Raw genomic sequence first — 20,223 nt, 5'->3', positions numbered from 1 at the left:
GCTCCTGGGGAAGATGGTGGCTGCTTCCCTCAGGCTCTGGGGCCACCTGCAGAGCCTTCTTCCTGAACATCCTCAGGAGCCTGGCCATCCTGGAAAGCAGCGGGGAGCAGGCGTGAGTCTGGGGTCAAGGCAGCCTCTCACTAACCAGCCTGTTTGGTCCCTCCCCATCCCTGCCCCAGCCAGAGCAGCTCCTGCTCCCCCCACGGGGGTACAGGGAGGGCAAACTACACACACTGACAGGAGTTCATTGCATGATCTGCTCCCCCTCAACGCTCCCCCTCGTCATCCCTGGGGCTGCAAGAACTGGGGAGTCTCGTCCTTTTCAAACACTGGGGTCAGTCACAAAGAAACTGGTCACTTTGGACAAGCAGCTCCCTCCTGCGACCCCAGACCACACTCACACCCCCCCACCTCCCGCCCAGGCTAGAGAAGGAACAGAACCCAAGCAGGGCCGGCTTTAGGCCGATTTGCCCGATTCCCCAGAATCGGGCCCCGCGCCTAAGAGGGCCCCGCACACTCACCCCGGCGGCAGTCGTCTTCGGGGGCCCCACTCCCCTTGCCAGAGCGCCGGCCGGAGCGCGGCAGCCCCGCGGCCCTACTTTCCGGGCTGGAGCTCCGGCAGAGCGTGGCAGCCCGGTGGCCCCGCGACCCAGGCCGGAGCGCGGCAGCCGTGTGACCCCGTGACCCCGGCTGGAGCTCCGGCGGATCGCGGCCAGCCCTGCAGTCCTGCTCTCCTGGCTGGAGCTCCGGCCAGACCACGGCAGCTCCGCGACCCCGGCAGGAGCTCCGGCCAGAGCATGGCTGCCCCACGGCCCTGCGACCCTGGCTGCAGCTCCGGCCAGCCCCGCGGCCCCACAGCCCCAGCCGGACCGCAGCAGCCATGCAGCTCCACGACCCCGGCCGGACCGTCGGCCGGACCGCGGCAAGCCCCGTGGCCCTGCATTCCTGGCCAGAGCGCCATCCGGAGCACGTCAGCCCCGCGGGGCCACCTCCCCCAGCCGGCAATCCGAAGTGCCGCCCCAGGAATCGGGCCCCGCACTTGCTAAAGCCGGCCCTGAACCCAGGAGTCCGGTCTTCTCCTGGGAAACCATTCCCCACTTCAAAGTCCCTAGGCATAGCAAGGCCAGGGCCCCCTCGGTTCCCATTGATTTCCATGCTCAGCAGCTCACTGGGTCTGGCCCAGCTCACAGACTCTCAGCCTGGGGAACAGTCTCCCACAAGGGAAGGGCTGGGAGTCCCATTGCTGGGTCCTTGCCAAACACACTGGAGACGGCTCTGGAGAAGCCCCTTCCCGGTCTGAGTGCGAGAGGGTCCTGGGGGCTGTTTGCAAATCCAATCTCCTTTGGGAGAGATTCTCTCCCCGTCTTTTTGCCTCTCCCCAGACAGACAGGGGACGCCCCTGAGGAACCCCAATGCCACTCACTTGCTCTGGTGACGGAGAGATGGATGGAGGATGTTCAGGGTCGTCCCTCGCCCTTCTCCTCACTCTCCAAGCCCAAGGCAGGCTGGAGAGGGTGGTGGTGACCTGAGGAGTTACCCTGCCCAGCAAGCAGGCAGGGTGATGGCACGGGGCGATCGGCTGGCTGTGAAAACAAGAGTCTGTCTTATTGCCAAGGGACGGAGAAACTCGGCCAGCAGCAGAGGGTGCAGAACACCGCCCTAGTATGGTGGTGACAGCGCCTCCGGGATCCCGACATTGCAGCACTTTACACACCTTCCTGGAGCCTCCCAACCCCCCTGGGCTGTCGGGACTGCGACCCCTCCTGAGCTGTTGGGACTGCGACCCCAACCCCACTGATGAGAACCAGGCCTGGGAGGGGAAGCTACTGGCACAAGGTCACACCAAGTGTCAGAAGAATGGATGGGACCCAGCAGGCCTTCTTTCCAGGCCCCTTCGCTAACCACTGCTGCACACTCCCTCCCACAGCTGGCAATTACAACCAGGCCCCCATGTCCACTCCCCCTGCCTTTGAGAGGGAGTGTGCTCCGCTGGAGTGACTGGACCAGGGGACTGGGAGCCAGGACTCCTGAGTTCCATTGCTGGGTTTCCTGTTGGTTCCACTGATGGTTGTTTTCCTTTTCCTGTGGGACTTTGGGCAAGTTGCTCCCCCCTCTCTGGCTCTGTCCCCAGCAGTCAAACGGGGATTTCATACTTTCCCACTATTGGAAAGTGCTGGGAGAAGCCCCCAGCAAAAGCTGCTCTGACAGCGCTAAGCAGCATCTGCCCATTGAAGGTGGGAGCGCACTGCCCAGGAGGAGGAGGGTTTGGCTCTGGGGTTTCACTTCAGCCCAGTCTAGAGAGAGGGGCCCAGCCATGGAGTCTGGCTCAAGAAGATCAATTCTCCAATTTGTTAAGGGCGTTTTGAATTCCAATCCTGTGCTCCAAAGTGCTTGGTGTCATTTGCAAATTGTAGAAGCATGCTCTCCACTCCATTTTCCAAATCCTGAAGGAAAATATTGAATAGTACCGGCCCCCGGACTGATCCCTGCCGGACCCACTAGGTACACCCTCTCCGTTGGACAGCCAGACATGGAGAAGGGCTCTTGGAGTCTGGGCTTTCAACCAGCTCTGCACTCACATTTCCCTGATTACATCTAGACCACATTGTTCGCTTGTGTCAATGTCCCATGGGACTGTGTCAAAAGCCTTAGAAACACCAAGAGAGATCACATCTACTGTTTACCCACCTCCACTAGGCCTATAACCCTGCCAAAGAAGGAGCTAGGATTGGTTTGGAATGATTTGTTCTTGACAAGTCCATGCTCACTGGTAGGGTTATCATATTTTAATTTTTAAAAAGGCGGACACTCCATGGGGCCCCGCCCCAACTCCGCCCCTTCCCTGCCCCCAGCTGCGCCCCAACTCTGCCCCCTCCCCTGAACGCTCCGCCCCCTGCTCCTCCCCATCCCCTGCTTCCCGCGAATCAAATGTTCCTAGGAAGCCTGAAACAGGGAGGCAGCAGGTAGGCTGGGGCGGGGTGCAGCGCGGCTCAGTCTGGCACCCCTGGCCGAGCGGCTCCCTCTGGTGGCTGGCCGACCCAGGCCAAGAGGCTCTGGCCCCGGGGTCTCCTGCCCGGCTCGGGCCCTGGGGCACCGGCCCCCGGCCAAGTGCCCCCGCCCCCGGCCGAGCACTGCGCCAGTCCCCAGACGAGCACCGCGCCAGCCCCCGGCATGGCCCCCGGCTCAGCACCGCGCCGGCCCCGGGCCCAGTACCGCACCAGCCCCCGGCCCAGCACCGCGCCAGTCCCCAGCCCAGCACCGCGCCGGCCCCAGCCTCCGGCCCAGCACCGCACTGGCCCCCGCCCAGCACCGCGCCGGCCTCCGGCCTCCGGCCCAGCACCGCACTGGCCCCCGCCCAGCACTGCGCCAGCCCCCGCCCAGCACCGCGCCAGCCCCCGGCCAAGTGCCCGCAGCCCCGGCCCGGCCCCCGGCCGAGCACCGTGCCGGCCCCCGGCCAAGTGCCCGCACCGCCGGCCCAGCACCGCGCTGGCCCCCGGCCCCACTCCCCTGGCACGGCCCCCGGCACAGCACCGCGCTGGCCCCTGGCCGAGCACTGCGCCGGCCCTGGCCCCCGGCCCAGCACCGCGCCGACTCCCAGCTGAACACCACGCCGGACCCCCGGCCAAGTGCCCCCGCCCCCGGCTCCGGCCGAGCACCGCGCCGGCCTCCAGCCAAGTGCCCGAGCCCCCGGCTCCCGGCCCAGCACTGCGCCAGCCCCCGGCTGAGCAACGCGCCAACCCCCGGCCGGCCACCACGCCGGCCCCCCAGCCCAGCACCGCACCAGGCCCCGGCCGAGCACCGCACCGGACCCGGCATGGCCCTAGGCCCAGCACCGCACCGGCACCCGGCCGAGCACCGCACCAGCCCCCGGCACGGTCCCCGGCCCAGCACCACGCCGGCCCGCGCCCAGCACCGTGCCGGCCCCGGTACCCGGCTGAGCACCACACCAGCCCCCGGCCCGGTCCCCGGCCAAGCACGGCACCGGCCCCCGGCCAAGTGCCCGCACCGCCAGCCCAGCACCACGCTGGCCCCCGGCCCCACGCCCCCAGCACGGCCCCCGGCCCAGCACCGCGCCGGCCCCCAGCCCAGCACCGCGCCGGCCCCCGGCCCAGCACCGAGCCGGCCCCCGGCCCCCAGCCCAGCACCGCGCCGGCCTCCGGCCTCCGGCCCAGCACCGCATTGGCCCCCGCCCAGCACTGCGCCAGCCCCCGCCCAGCACCGCGCCAGCCCCCGGCCAAGTGCCCGCAGCCCCGGCCCGGCCCCCGGCCGAGCACCGTGCCGGCCCCCGGCCAAGTGCCCGCACCGCCGGCCCAGCACCGCGCTGGCCCCCGGCCCCACTCCCCTGGCACGGCCCCCGGCACAGCACCGCGCTGGCCCCTGGCCGAGCACTGCGCCGGCCCCCGGCCCCCGGCCCAGCACCGAGCCGGCCCCCGGCTCCCGGCCGAACACCACGCCGGCCCCCGGCCCCCGGCCGAACACCACGCCGGCCACCCGGCCCCCGGCCGAACACCACGCCGGCTCCCCGGCCATGTGTCCCCGCCTCCGGCCGAGCACCGCACCGGTCCCCGGCCAAGTGCCCCTGCCGGCCCGCAGCCAAGTGCCCGTGCCGGCCCCCGGCCTGGCCCCCAGGCCAGCACCGCGCCGGCCCCGGCCCCTGGCTGAGCACCACGCCGGCCCCCGGCCAAGTGCCCGCACCACCGGCCCAGCACCGCGCCGGCCCCCGGCCCCTCCCGCGGTGATTTAAAGGGCCCAGAGCTCCGCGGTGGCCGGAGTCCTGGGCCCTTTAATTCGCCTCTGAGCCCCGGGGCTCCCAGCCGCCTCTGCAGCTGGTAGCTTCGGGGTGATTTAAAGGCCCTGGGGCTCCCAGACATAGCTGGAGCCCCGGGCCTTTAAATCTTGAAAGGCCCCGCCTCTTCCAATTGAGGCCACACCCCCGCTCAGGACTCCGGCGGAATGGTAAATCCTTTAAGTTCCTTTCCCCCCTGGGCAGGGATAGAGCCCAGGAATCAAGATGGTGGGGAAATTTCATTGAAACCGTTTCTGTCAGAAAATCCCATTCAGACGAAAACCAGTTTGTTTCTTGAACTCATAACAAGTGGGATGAAAGTTCTTTGCAAAAATATTTTGTTGCAAAACAAAACCATCTCCTGTTTGTCACAGTGTGTTAAATTGTCTCCTCGCACACCAAGAGGAGACCCTTAGATCTCGAAAATTAGATAAGATGCTTCAGTCTGAGCTAAGTAGTTGCTGCTCTTATCAATTTCAAAATAAAATAAACTATTTCAGCTATTCTATTATGTCACAATCTGATCTGAGTAAACGTGATAGGACACCTCATATTATGCACTCCTCCTAGTGACACTCTCCAATGGATCTCCATCCTCCACCCACCGTGAGGTAAGTAGGAGCGGATCATTATTATCCCTACTTGAAAGACGGAGAAGCTAAGGTTGAGAAAGGAGAATTGAGTTGTCTTAGGTCACACAGCCAGTCAGTGGCAGAGTTGGGAATAGGACCCAAGAGCCCTGATTTTCAAACTAACTATCGGATCTTGAATTTCCTGAATAAAGTGCTCTCAGATGGATTCCAGACCATCAACAGTGCACAGTAATTATTCAGCAAGTATTTTAGGAGAACTGCAATGTTAGAGAGAATCATGAGCTGCTCAGAGACAATTAATGCAGAGAAGCAGCAAAATTAATCAAACATAGAACTGCTTATGACTTATTTACTTGGTCTTAAAAGAGAACAAGGACCTGAGTCTCCTCCCTGTCAACAATCCCCTGCTTAGCCAGTCAGGGTAGAGGCTGAGGGTTCTCACCAGAGAGCCCAAAGGATGGCTCCTCCGGCCGTGCCGTTCCGCCTCCGTGGCCCCCCCTCATGGCTCCTCCGGCCGTGCTGTCCCCCCTTTGGGTGCAGGAGGTCAGCGCCGGCCGGGCAGGCCAAGCTTCAGAGCGGAGTGTGGGCCCCTCCCGCTGGCGCCATGGTAACCCCTGACTAAGGCACCACTTTTGGAAAATGTGCTGAGGGGAAGTGGCTGCTTCCCCTGCACCCCCCCCAGCTACGCTACTGGTGGGGATCACTGCCGGGGCACTATTTCAGCCCCACATTTTTCGGTGGACCTCCCACCGTGGGAGCTGCAGAGCACTCCCCCGCGACACACAAACACACACCCCCTGGTGCTGGGAGGGGAACAGGGGAAAGGACAAAAGAAGCAAGAGAAGAAAAGAAAGGAGGGAGGGCTGGAGGAAAAGGTGAAACAAAAAGGACAAACCCCAATGTCCCCAGTGATTCTAAGGGACAAAATCCCAGGTGCGGAATAAAATTCTGCCTCCTTAAGCTCGTGTTTTCCATGCCTAGAATTCAACTCTCACCCGATGGATCAGACTGAACAGGTTTCAAACCTCGAGGAGGCTCTTACCTTCTATACAGGGACGTCTGCTTTCTAGCGAAATCACGAAAAGGGAAGGAGAAAACTCGACAGAGGTTCCTCCTGCCGCTCACGTACGTGAACCCGAATGTTCTCTCAGTCCTCAAAGAGAGACCTCGAGACAGAGACTTGCTGAAGCAAAGCCACAGGAGTCTCTGAGCTTTCCCTGGCCCCTCGCCCCTGTCCTGCCTTGCTGATGTCAGCATCTCTCTGTGAGGTCACCACCTCCCCACCACCTTTGACCAATAGTCGGAGGTCCTGCAAAAGGCCTTTGTTATGTCACTGCCACACCCCTCCCTTGCTGTGCTAATGTCCTGCTGCTGGCCAGGCACTTTGGAGGTTTGAGCTACTCCCTGTGGATCACCCCACTCAAGGAGTGTTCATTCTAGGAAGCAAGCCGGCTAGACAGTAAAACCTCAGACGCTGCTTCCAATGCTACACTCAGTTTTTCAGAAATTAGTAGACTTTTAGAGCATCTAATCTGACCCCCTGCATGTCACAGGCCTCCCGTATGACACAATAGCTACTTTTGGGGCAAACACATTCCAGAAAGCCATCTAGTCTTCATTAAATGACAGCAAGAGATGGAGAACCCACCACTTTCCTTGGTAGCTTGTTCCTGTGGTGAATCAGCCTCGCTGTTGACTATTTGTGCCTTATTTGTCATATGAATTTGTCTCTTTTCACCTTCCAGCCTCTGGGTCTTGTTCTGCCTTTCTCTGCTCGATTAAAGAGCCCTTTAAGACCCAATCTTTTCTCTCCATTAAGGCACTTCAACACTTCCATGAAGTCACCTTTCAATCTTCTTTTGATAAGCTAAAGAGGTTGAGCTCTTTCAATCGCTCACTAGAAGGCATTTTTCTCCAGCCCTCAGAACCTTTGGTGGCTCTTTGCTGCCCCAGCTCCAATTTCACAACATCTTTTTCAAAGCAGGACCCCAAAACTGGAGGCAGTATTCCAATATCAGTCTCACTGATGCCGTGTCACCTCCTGTGACGTTATTGACATAATCTGTAACTGAATAGATCACCTTTGCAACCACTGTTATATATTTGCAGCCAATATTGTATAAAGGTTGCCGTGGAAGGGGTCTATGGAGAGGTTATGATTGGCTGATTATAATTATGCTATCTGTATATGTGTATGAGTTTTGTAGTTGACGTTATGAATATTGGCTCTATACTGTCTGTATTTCAAACTTGTGCTATGCTTCCGGGGAACACCCCAGACAAGTTGGTGTCAGTTCTGCCTAGCCTGCTTGATGGCCCACTAAGGACCATGAGCTATACAATTGACCCATTGAGAGAAGGCAGATACACCTGTGACTCAGCAAGGTATGCAGGGACCTGCCTATGGACAGAACTCTAAGGTTTTTCTATGCCATGTGCTGGATAGAGTGTCCTTGGGACAAAGAAAGCAAAGACCACAGGGCAAGAGACCATAAAAGGCTGATGCCTCGTCTCCATCTTGTCTTCAATCCTGCTTCATAGCTCTGGAGGGACTTTGCTACAAACGGAAGCTCTACACAAAGGACAGAATGACCCATCCCAGCTGTGGATGTACTCCAGAGACTTGAGTTGAACCTGCAGTTTATTCTATTGCTGCTACAAGTGCTACAAGCCTGAACCAATAACTTGGCCATTACTGTATGTACTTGATTCCATTTAACCAATTCTAGCTCTCATCTATATCTTTTCCCCTTCATGAATAAACCTTTAGATTCTAAAGGATTGGCAACAGCGTGATTTGTGGGTAAGATCTGACTTGTCTATTGACCTGGATGTGGGTCTGGGTCCTTTGAGAGAACCTTTTTTCTTTTACTGGGGTATTGGTTTTCATAACCGTTCATCCCCATAAGGAGTAGTGCTTGTGGTAATACAAGGGAACCGGAATCTCTGAGGAAATTGCTTGTATGACGTCCGATTAGCCAGTGGGGTAAAACCAAAGTCCTCTCTGCATGGGTGGTGTGGCGTGCTTTAATAGTAAAGGACACCCAGCCTTGGGCTGTGACTGCCCTGCTCCAAGCAATTTGTCTGGAATTGATACTCTCAGTAGTGTCCCTCCAGAGGCCGCATCGTTACAGGGGTCGTCCAGGATTCCAACTGGGAAGTCTCTGAAGTTCAGGACACGCTTCCTCAGCTAGGGGAAGTATGTAACCCACACACCTTCTGGGTGTGGTGGTGTGTCCCAGCTAGTGGCACCAAGACCACTTAGAGGGAGAGATAAAACGAGTCTTCTCTACAGCCTTAGCTAACAGCCAGGTGGCTTTTAGTTCATGCTGTAGAGGCCCATGCACTAAGCTCCAGAGATCCCCGGTTCGATCCTGGCCACCGACAACTGGGATCTGTCAGCGTTACAGAGGCAGCTGCCATCCCAAGAAGGAGAGAGCTGCCATGCCACGCCCGGCCGCGAAGAGGTGCCAAGCACCCTTCAGAGCTTCCTGTGATAACCTGTGAACTTTGGACAATAGCGGGGTGCTAGGAAGTGTCACCCCCTTGTGTTGCCCCCAGAGTGTCCTGGGTCAGAGCCCAGTGGGAGGCCCTGGGCTCCCCCACCATCTGCTGTGCCCTCCCACCCCCCCCGGCCGAAACCCTGACCACTAGGCAACATCCCCAGGAGCGAAGGCCATCATGAGGCATCCGTCTTCAAAAGTTTGCAGAGGATGAGGGAGCAGAAAGGGGAGAGAGGATGAGGGTGGCTCTTGGGAAGAGGGAGAGAGGGAGCCTGATGGGAATCTCTTGTTTATCGCCATCAACCCAATGATCAGATCATTGATGCCTAGAATCTTCCTTGACGTGTTGTAATTGATTGGATCTAGATTTTAAAACAGTTCCCACATTTGCAGATGGAGAAATGTCAGCGAGTTGAGTGGAAGGCCATTGCAAGCTCAGCTAATTATGCAATGTGACTTATGCCCCATCTAACAAGCTCCTTAAACAATAGCTCCCAATTTTCATTCACATTGTCCTGTTTAGTGTTTTTCTCCAAAACACTTTCACTCATCCTTTTGGTCAGCTTGGAAAGTTAGCCCTTTCAGTGCACCCAATATAAATATTGCTGGTTGGGACTCCCCTCTATTGGTCATAAGAACAGCCATACTGGATCAGACCAATGGTCCAGCCAGCCCAGAATCCTATCTTCCTACAGTGGCCAATGCCAGGTGCCCCAGAGGGAATCGACAGAACAGGCAATCATCAAGCGATCCATCCCGTCGCCCATTCCCAGCTTCCGGCAAACAGAGGCAAGGGGCACTTCAAGAGCATGGTTTTGTATGCCTGCCCATCCTGGCTAATAGCCAATGATGGACCTGTCCTCCATGAACTTATCTAATTCTTTGGACCCTTTTATAGTCTTGGCCTTCACAACATCCTCTGGCAAGGAGTTCCACAGATAGGCTATGTGTTGTGTGAAAAAATACTTCCTTTTGTTTGTTTTAAACCTGCTGTCTATTAATTGGGAGACCCCTAGTTTGTGTGTTATGAGAAGGAGTAAATAACACTTCCTTATTTCCTTTCTCTATACCTGTCATCATTTTATAGACCTCTATCCTATCCCCCCTTAGTCATCTCTTTTCCAAGCTGAAAACTCCCCGTATCTTAACCACCCTTCTCCCATTGTCCCAATCCTAACCACCACACTTAGTTTGTGAGGTTGGCTGCAGTACAGACATTCTATTGAAGCCACTCTTTTAGTTTTACTTATCAGAGTGCTTGTCAACCATACGACTCTCTAGCTTGTTCCAAGCAGTTTTATAGTCTTAACTGCATCTGTTATTGAACATGGGCTGAAAGATGGAGTGTCGCACCCATTCAGGAAACAAGTAACGAGGCTTTTGTTCCTTTTTAAAAACTAAAGCCACAGATTTGCATATTGAAGTGTATAGTAGAATATTTGTGTCAGAGAGAAGCTGAGCTGACTTACCTTCCCCGTGAACAGTGGGAAGCTGTGAAGCCAGATTTTTAAAAAAGTGGAGAAGAGTGAACAGACTAATGCACTTGTCTGTGTGTACAGAACAGTCCTGTCACTTTGGCCATTTTCTCCACAATTTAACCTAAATGTAAGTCACTGCACATTTGTCTGATGTTTTGAAACTACTTTGCATTTACAATGATACTTTTCAGCAATGCTGACCCACATTCCAGCTTCATACTGTTTCAAGATGTTGAAGAAAAATATGAAGCCCATAATCAAAGCAAAAATAAGTATCCCAAGGCTTAAATAGTAAAAGGCTTTTTTGTCTAGAGACTCTCACCCATTGCCTGATGACATTTCTATGCAGCATCTCTTAGTCTGTGAGCTCTTCAGTGTAGAGACCTGTTTCACTTGCCAAAAGCATCACACAAACCTAGGACACTGTGTAAACACCAGAGGAATAGTAAGGTCTGAAGTAAATCCAAATGCTTGTAAAATGTATGGTGCACTTTAGAGTCCTTAATTGTTGCTTATAGAAAACAGTGCACAGTCAATGGATTCAATGCATTAAGCATAGAAAGAAAAGGCTGCATACTGAAGGCCAACGCTTGAGCCCAGTGAGATCAATGGGAGTTTTGCCAGTAACTCCACTGGGACCAGCATTTAGACTGAAATCTACTGTCTTTGGTTTCAACTGACAGTTTCGGGGTTTCATTTTTGAATCATAAAAAAATGTCACTTAGGGCTTGCCTGTGTGAGGAAATTGATTGGCATAGCTGTAGCAAAATAACTCTTGATATAATTCCCTCGTGGACACTCATTGTGAAAGAGTCCTCTTATTTCAAAATAATTACTTTGAAAGTAAACAATTATTCTAGAATAAAGTCACTTTTATTCCAGAATAGTGTGTCCACGTAAGGGAGTTATACTGGAATACATGTGTTCCAGAACAGCTATTCTGCTATAGTTATACCAGTCAATTTTCCCATGTAAAAAAGCTATTAGGCTACTTACCACTATCAGACAACCCCACTACCATTGTTACAAGTCTTCCCCTGGTAGCACAAGAGTCTTGGAGTTGACACCTGGTTTGCGAAACTGCCCATTCTTAATCCCTGGATCAAGGACACAATGAGTCATAACACCTTTGTACTGTAGCTGGCATTCACAAATGCCTTCAATCAATTGAGAGATTATTTTACAGGACTGCAAGATCAGTCCCTTCACCTAGTACTTTGTGTGCAGGTTATTTTAATTGTAGTTCAGATTAGAAGTTCAGCGTAGGAACCTCTGCTCAAAAATATGGCAAGGTCTCCAAAGATGGAGGCGTCATCAGTGTATCTTGCATCACAAAATTATCAAGATTGTTTTTAAAGATGTGTTGCTGTAAATTCACAAATCTCCTTTCTAAACAAATATTTCCCCCCCTTATAGTAATATATTATAAATTCCAAACAACATTTTAAAGAAAGCTTTTGATTTAAAATCAGTATTTAAAAAGTTTAATCTGTAGTTTCATGCCTATTAAGTTATTTTAAAGTAAGTGATCCAAGAAGAAAAAATTAAATATTGAAGGCAAAATGGGTTAAAAATTACAAAGGGTTGTAAAAGAAGTTGATTGTATCTCTACTATAAGGTGAAGGACATTAAGTGCTATGTCTGTGAAGAGCAACATGAAGCCCTTTTTATAAAATCCATCAACTCCTCAAAATTAAAGGTTCCTTTCACACACACACAACCTTCCCAAACGTTTCCAGAAGACAGCTGTGGCAGTCAATGAAGCATGCTCAGGAGGAAGTTCAGAGTCTTGTGCTTGCAGTTTCTAATCAAGGCAGGCTCAGCAGCCCTTGTCTTCTCCTCCTCCAGGTGACAGATTACTTAGTCAACTGCTCAGAAACAAGAATTTCCATGAAAGGGAAAGAAGGCCAGAGCATAATCTGAGGAGTAAGCATCCTTGATGCTGCAGCGTGTCTTGTTCATCTCAGAAGTCCGCATGCAAGGCATTTTCATGGACAAACAGCAGGAGGGCAGGAAGGAGGCCTAAAAGCTACAGTCTGGTGCTGTGTAAAGTTGAACTTAATGAACTCAACTGCTATAAGCATCTAATGGAAGCAGCTGCAGTAACAACGTCCGCTATATGCTATGGCTTTGCATTTTCCCCTAGAGAACTTGGTTGCAAGAAGGTAAATTACCCACAAAGAAGGTGAAGGTAATGCTTCCATGTTCTCCAGGCAAAATCCTCGACCATGAAGAGAAGCGGTTTCCTGCCTGCAGAAAGGGATACACCAATGTTAAAAGAAAACTAGGTTCTTCTATGCTCCTACCAATGTTTAGAAACATTTTATTGCAATTTTATTACTTTCACTTGGACAAAAAGCAATCTTTTTGAAAATTTTACATTTCCTGGGGAAAGATTCTCAGATCAGCCTACTTTAAAAAAAAAATCTGTTTACAACAAGTCAAAATAAATAGCACATTGTAAACTTGTTCATGTCAGACTGTATTTCATGCTGTACAATGTAAATTCATGAGGTGGTAGGTATATTTGAAGGATAAAGGCAGATAGCTGTTGGTGCCATTGTGTTAAGTGTCAGCATTCTAAAGCGAAGCAACACCAGCAAAAGTCGGTTTGCATTATGGACAGCGACAGCCACAGGACTAAATGCGGATTAAACTGTAAGCAGAGCAGCCACCGCAACATGCATTTAAGCAGACAGACCTAAAGAACTGTTTGAGCCTTCTTCTAGTGTGGTTAGAAGTACGTTGTATAGAGAGCAGATTGCCCCACAACTTTACAAACAAAACATGGTTTCAAAGCTAGGTAACATTTGACCCATGATTTCCATCTTCCTTTGTACTAGATGGAAACACAATTATATGCAAGTAATGCTTCAGAACCAATTCTGTTGTTCTAGCTTCCAAAAATGGGGTATGACATTGCAAATGTGATCTGCTCATTTGCTGCAAACAAAAGCTTAGACAAACCACAAGTGTTTGTGGTTACAGCAGGCCCTATTTTTATTCAAGCAACGGAGGAGCAAGAAGATTGGGAGAAAAGTAGTCAATTTTCCATTCAACATAGTGTCTTTGCATTAGAGCAGTAATATTCAGATCTCTGTGGTTCAGGAGCCAAATTAGCAATCATCATTACCCAAAGGAGCCACAGTAATAGAAAATTATGATTATTCTCACAGCAAATAAGTTAATAACTCAGTGCAAGTTGGTAATTGGCTAACATAGTAAAAGCATCCTGATTGGTTAATAACTTTTAATATTATGTGCTGCAAAGAACTACAGGAGACACATTAAAGAGCCACTTACAGCTCTCAGGCCTCAGTCTGAGTATCACTGCATTACAGTAAGTTAGAGCTGATATCATTTACCACAATTTTGACATTTTTACGTTGAAGAAAGTGATTTAAAATAAGCCCATACCTGCTATGGTGCAAATGAAATTTTTTGTTCAGTTATGTGGGCCAAAGGCATCTGGTACTTGTTGTTTTCATGTGTATAGTAATTGCTGAACAGTGGAGAAGAAAAATAAAAGTTACATTTTCAAAGGAAAACTCTTATTTCGTTTCTTTTAAAAGGAGAGACTGGAAGTAAATTTATATTTTGCCTCAAATCTAATTTTTTAGAGTGTTATGGCTGTTGAAGTTTGGAAAGTTGATCTGAAGATATTTGAGGTTTCACTGATAACATCAGAGGACACCAAGATTAATTAATTTACCAAGACAAAAGATGAGGAGGGTTCTGATATTAAAGCCTTCTGATATAAGAGGGCTGGTGTGAGTGGGGAGGGAAATCTTCATTTAAAGGTGATATGCAAAATAGGAAAAAATAGGGCTTATTCCACTTTAATGCTGTTTTGTTACATAGCCGAGCAGCCTCAATGGTTTTATTATTAGAAATTCAGTTATTGGCAACTAGAGAAATAATAAGGCTACCGTAGGACATCGCAAGAAACTGAACATAGAGCAAGTGAGAGAGTGGAAAGGATTTTGGACCAGACTCTTTAAGACACTTTGTTTACAACTATTTAAGTCTATTGTCTGACAGTTTGGATAAGGGAGAGAAAGGGTTTTTGTTTTTTTAAACACCTTCTGCCCCTGCAATTAAAGTTTGAGGGCTCAAAATACACATTCTCAACAAGACTTCCATTCCTAGTCCCAGAAAGTCTTCCAACAAAACCTGAGAGAACCATGTTACATCGCTGATATTTCAAAGGTAAAAAAACAGCAGGGGAAAAAGGAAAAATAAAAACAACCCCCCACACACACACCTTTACATCCCTTTTCTGCTCTTTTCAGATGTTAGTATTTATTACAGAGAAGAAAAAAAATCTTTTTGGATCTAAAGGGGAAAAATCCATCATGAGCCTTATTTCTTTGTATCATGCTAATATCCTGGTGACAGAAAAGAATGTTTTGGGTTTGTTTATTTTTGTAAAAATACATTATAATAATGCTTCTTCCAGAGCAAAGAGCCTAGGAGGGAGAGTTTTTTAAATATTATATATAAAGATTGGTATGTGAAGAACACTAAACTATCGCCACCTGCAGACTCACAAAATTACACTAGTGATTACCTATTTCTTTTGCCCCATTGTTGCATATGGAGATCATGATTCTTTTAATGAAATGTTTGGCCAGCATTAAATGGTGGAACCAAAGAACAGGTCATACACATATTGAAATGAATGGAAATTTAGAAAAATCCCTCACCCTGCATTCTGCTTAGACATAATCCTCCAGATAATGATGGTAACCAGGAGAAGCAGCAGCACGCCACCTACAATCCCTGAGAGACAACAAGAAGAGAACTGAATTAGTCGGACAAATGGCCTTATGAAACACAGAAATAGTATTACTAGCCTTTGCAGATTTATAATTAACTCACAAAATCCCAAACAAAGTTAAGAGGTGACAGCATTCCTCTATCTGTACCACAAGGGTTTCTGAATCCTGAGTTATTGTCTGTGTTTACAAAGTTAACATTTCATATTGTACTCTTCTCAGGTTTTGATCTTTAGGCAAAAACATAACATTACTGCATTCAAAAAGTTCACTGTGAATAAGACCATCTATTAGTGTTTAAATATAATATGTGGATTCGTAGTGGCACAAGCAAAAGGAGATTTACATCATGCACAAATGGGTCACCATTCACAACCCACTGTCTAAAACCTAGAGCTCTTCAGATTGCTTGAAATGAGGAGATCAACTATGTTCTAGTATATGAAAAACCCAAGCTACTGCGCCGCTGTAGCGCGTTAGTGTAGACGCTACCTATCCCATTTGCATAAGTAATTTACTCCCCAAAAGGTGGTAGCCAGGTCAATGGCAGAATTCTTCCATTGATCTTGCACTGTCTATGCAGGGACGTAGGTCGGCTTACCAACTCCATTCAGGTGTGGATTTTTCACACCCCTTACTGACAGTGAAACCGAGCTAATATTTTAGTGTAGACCAGACCTGTGCCAGGTGCTCTAGAGGAAGCCCTGCAGCAAAATTGAAGAATGCTAACAAAGCTGACAAAAATCTTAGTCCAAGTGGCTTTGGTGCATACGGTTTTTGGACATAAAATAGTTGTTGGTTTCTAGACAATGGAATCTCAAACCATAGGGAGCTCCACCAGGAAGTGAGGTTTTTAAAGAGTCTGATGATGGAGGTACTGTACTTTTCCTGGTTCACATGCAGTCTTGTGGAGAAGGAAAGGTTTGAAAGCTGGGAAACTGACTCCATAAAGAAAGTTTAGAAACAATGGGCCAGATGTTCAACTAGGGTAAATCAGCATCTATCTGTCTATCTACCCCAGTTGTGAATCTGACCCCAAGTCTTTTTAGTAAACTACTTACCGAGGACTCCTGAGATGAAGTTATAGGAACCTAGAATGGGAGGGGAGAGGGAAGAAAAAAAATTGAACTACTATAATATGAATGAATCACAGCCATATGATTTCCTCAAATATTTATCCAAACATTTTCTGTATCTCAGGCATGTCACAGATTTTATTGGTGAGAGCTAGAAAGCAACATTTATTAAAAGTCCTCCCCATATTGCCAGCTATATAGAAAGGCCCTTGCAACTTTTAAAGGGAGATAAACCACTGTAACCCAATTGCCTCTTCCAACACAGGAGAAAGCTCAGCACAGTACTGAGTGGCTGAGCAAGAAATAATCTCTTTCAGTTCACCTGCTAAATCAATCACATATCAACTGTGAGGGTCTTGGGAGCACGTCACACACACAAGTGAGTTAAGCTGGAAGGACAAAGTTGTTGTTTCTCCCTATCAGTAAAAGGCAGTTCTCTAAGCATTTTAAGTAGAGAATAAGTATGCGGTTTCCAAAAATGCCTGAGGGAACACCTAATTCCCTTAGGCATATTTTAAAACTCCAACCTAAATGCAGTGAGTTTTACCCAGAATAACATAACTGTCGTGAAAAGCTCCCTCGGAGAGCCAATCAGCACAGCAAAACAAAAGCCATGGTTGTAACACTGATTGGTGGTCTCTACACAGTCAAAAAACTCAAACCATATTAGGACATCATCTTACATTTTAGATAGGCCTCAAGTTGAGAGAGTTTGATTTTTACCTTCCCATATTTAGAACCTGTCTACACACAAAAATCACACTGGTTTAAGTTAAATCAGACTTTAAATCAATGTAGTTAACCTGGTGCAAGCCCCTGTGTGGGCACGCTTATATCTGAAAATTCTTATATTAGTTTAGCTTGCATTCATAATTTATAGGTGCAGGCTAAATTGATATAAGCCAGGTTGGAATTCCTTTCAGTGCCCACATACAAAGTTGCACTAGTATGATTAAATCTGCTTTTAAAAATAAAAATAAAAAAACAGCACCTTTAGTTAAGCCCTTGCAACTGTGTGTGGGGACCAGGAATTAGTCTTTACATTGTGTGTGTCGTGAAACAACTGATGCAGATATAGTCAGGAGACATATACACACTGAGTTCATTTTGCGTAACAGTGTAGCTTTGTTCAAATAAAAATTTGAAAACCTTACATACAATCTCTTTTTTATCCTAGATAGGTACTGTCTACGCAGCCAAAGAAACATTTTATCTTGTCTGCACACAAACTTGCACCGGTTTAACTAAATTGGGTTTAAAAAAAGATCTGTCTAGTGTTGGAAATCTCTGTGTAAAGCAGGCCTCAAAATAGACAGGGGGGTTGTGTTGCAGATTCTGCAAAGGGCAAATCTCATTTCAACCTCTATTTTCATTTGACCACTAGGTGGAAACCTAACACAGGGCATGGATTTTTCCCATTTATTCTATACATACTGGATCTACAGACTGGTACAGGAGGATCCCAGGTAAAGTCATGTTGGCACTGTATCAGACTGCTGCCTTCCAGCACATAACCGCTGTCACATTCCAGAGTAACATTCATTCCAAATCGATATGTAGTTCCTGCTACTGCCTTCTTGCCACCTTGAACTTCTGGGAACGCACATCTGATCTCTGAAATAAAGGTCAGCAAAAACAATATTTCAAGAAGAGGAGGAAAGTAAGTTGCAGAAGATGAGATTGCAGGTTTTTTAGGTGTAGTCAGGGCCATCCCTAGGGGGGTGGGACTGACCGCGCCGGGCCAATCGCACCAGCCTGTGGGGCCCAGAGCGGTCGCCCCAATTCGCCGTACCCAAGGGACGGCTCTGGGTGTAGTTATATTCACTTATAAAAGTGACAAGAACAAACATGTAATCCTATTCCTGTACCAAGGTGTAATTTGCTGCCTTGTTGCTGGAGGAATGTAGACATACAGGGCATGACACATGTCATTTATTGAATGTAGACAAAAGGGACGGGCAGGGCTCCAGCATCGGCCCCTCACCTGCATCCCGGGCGGCAGCAGCCAACAGCTCAGCGAAGCCGCCCAGCAGGCGGAGGAGGAGCAAGGCGCGGCGCATCCTCCCGCCCCGTCGCGCGGCAGCGAGTGCGGGGCTCCCGGGGCCGGCGGGGATATCCTGGCAGCCGCCTCCGCCCCGGGGGAGGGACCAGGGCGAGGCGGCGGTGCCAAGCGGGAGCTTTCCGCGGGCGGCGTGAGGGGAACTAGCGCTGCCCCGGCTGCCCCTCGGGGGAGGGCGAGACGGGCCCCGTGCGCCACCCCTCAGCGTGAGCTTTGCACCAGGCGCGGCAGGTGCATTCCCGGCTCCCGCCAAGGGCGGGGATTTTACAACGTGCAGACGGGGGTCTGGGCCATAAAACGTGGGAGGAAGCACGGGGTGAAACCCAGGCCCTGTTGAAATCAGACCAGACGTCCTGATTTTGACGGGACAGTTCCGATTTTAGGGGACTTGTCCCGCGTCCCGATATCCGGGGGACCGCGGCCAGCGGCGCCACTCACTTGTTCTTCTGGGGCCCCTGGGGCAGCGCTGCACAGCTGAGCTCCCAGCCGGCAGGACCCCACCGACTGCAGCAGCAGCCCGAGGCACACACGGAGTGAGGCAGGGAGGAATTCTCCGCAGCTCGGCTGCATGCTGGGGGGGCGGGGCTTGTAGACGCCGGCAGCGGGCAGAGAGACTGAGTCCCCCCCGCCCCCCTTGACGTGACCAGACCTGACCCGCCAGCGACGCGACCCCCCCTAGGCTAGGAGCCAGAGCGGGACCTGCCTGCTGGATGCTTCCTGGGAGCCGCTCCAGGTAAGCACCGCTGGGCTCACCTGGCCCCCTGGCAGGTCCTTCTGGGGGGGCTCCCCTCAGACCCACTGTCCTCAGCCCCCACCCTGATCCTGTTCCCTCAGCCTCCCCCGCAGTGTCCCCCTTGTGCCCCCCACTCTCAATCCACTGCCCTCAGTCCCTGACCCTGTTCCAACAGCCTCCCCCACAGTCCCTCCCCTCCCCTCCCCCCATCATCTCACCCTGCATGGATGTGGAAATCTGTCCCGGATTCCAGGCTGTCATTAGCCCCTGGGGCAAAAGATCAGCAAAGGTTTCCAAAGGGAAGTTTGCAGCCTTTGCTCAGACCCAAACATTTCCACTTTTAAAAAAATAAATAAATAAATAAATAAATACCCAAACCCATCCTGACACCCATCTGCTCTGTCCAGATTTGCTGTTATCCCTGTTGAGGCCAAAGTGGTTTGAAAAATTAAAAATCCTTGACCCCATTGTGTTGCTCGTTAATCTGATGGACCTGCCGATAATGAATAAAGATGAATGCCCTGGGAGCAATGTGTCAGGCAGACAGTTCGTGAAGTAGGAATGTGAATGCTGAAGCCCTCACAAAATGCAGCAGCTTTTCTTAACCTGAGAACTGAAAAAGAGCCAGATACCCTGCATGGGTTTGAAAGTGACAAGAGCCTAGCGACTGACCAGAGCAGCATCAGGTTTGAAGTGACGAGGAGGGTCTGTGTCATGAAGTCTGCATTTCCACTGAGGACTCTTCCATTGCCAGGGTAGTGCTGGCGCAGGTCTGCCGCCCGGCACAGCAATGCTGAGAGGTGCCAGTGTAAACCCAACCCACTGCCCTCGGCCCCCACCCTGACCCCGTTCCCTCAGCCTCCCCCGCAGTCCCCCCTGTACGTCCCACCCCGAACCCACTGCCCTCAGTCCCTGCCCTACCCCAAATCTCTTCTTCAGCCTCTCCCGTCGTTCCACCCCCATCGCTCCCCCTGCTGTCCCACCCCTCAACTTCCCCCCATTCCAGTCCTGCTCCCCTCTCTCATCCCCTCCAGACCCTGTCCCTCTCCCCAACCCCCCGACCCTCCCCAGCCCAGCCGCATTGTCTACCCCGCCCCGCCCCACTCTACACAGCTCTCTACCCTGTCCCATTCATGCTCCCCTCAGCCCCTACCCTGCTCCCCCCATCCCAGTCCCGTCCCATCCCCCTCAGCCCCCCTGACTTCCCCAGTCCCAGT

At 50.9% G+C, this 20,223-nt stretch overlaps 3 protein-coding genes across 3 annotated transcripts in view; 2 read left to right on the top strand and 1 right to left on the bottom strand.

Moving 5' to 3' along the window:
- The window catches only part of LOC101943449 (complement receptor type 1-like), a 431,031-nt gene that overhangs the window by 72,307 nt on the left and 338,501 nt on the right, over positions 1-20,223 (top strand). The gene's annotated exons all lie outside the window — the stretch shown is intronic.
- LOC112061431 (complement component receptor 1-like protein) lies at positions 11,828-18,403 on the bottom strand. Its single transcript, XM_065594586.1, has 6 exons — positions 18,199-18,403; positions 17,649-17,828; positions 16,200-16,229; positions 15,067-15,142; positions 13,778-13,862; positions 11,828-12,610 (listed from the first exon to the last, which is right to left on the bottom strand). The coding sequence occupies exons 1-5, from the start codon at positions 18,272-18,274 to the stop codon at positions 13,781-13,783; spliced, it is 444 nt and encodes a 147-aa protein (XP_065450658.1). The 5' UTR covers positions 18,275-18,403; the 3' UTR covers positions 11,828-12,610; positions 13,778-13,780.
- LOC112060902 (complement receptor type 2-like) overlaps positions 18,551-20,223 on the top strand; it is a 111,499-nt gene continuing 109,826 nt past the window's right edge. Inside the window, exon 1 of the mRNA XM_065594579.1 lies at positions 18,551-19,006. The gene's annotated coding sequence lies outside the window, so the exon portion shown is untranslated. The remainder of the gene's footprint in view (positions 19,007-20,223) is intronic.

This window comes from Chrysemys picta, chromosome 4 (assembly GCF_011386835.1).
Source record: "Chrysemys picta bellii isolate R12L10 chromosome 4, ASM1138683v2, whole genome shotgun sequence".
In the NCBI taxonomy this organism is placed as follows: domain Eukaryota; kingdom Metazoa; phylum Chordata; order Testudines; family Emydidae; genus Chrysemys; species Chrysemys picta.
Note: the sequence above shows the minus strand (reverse complement) of the source record. Positions and strands in the feature narration are given on the sequence as shown.

Excerpts from the sequence above, each read along its gene's own strand:
- LOC112061431 (XM_065594586.1), bottom strand. The coding sequence starts at position 18,274 with ATGCGCCGCGCCTTGCTCCTCCTCCGCCTGCTGGGCGGCTTCGCTGAG. Across the intron at positions 16,230-17,648 it reads TGTACCAGTCTGTAGATCCA|GTTCCTATAACTTCATCTCA; the intron begins GTATGTATAGAA and ends CTCCCATTCTAG. Across the intron at positions 13,863-15,066 it reads ATGTCTAAGCAGAATGCAGG|CAATTACTATACACATGAAA; the intron begins GTGAGGGATTTT and ends TCCACTGTTCAG.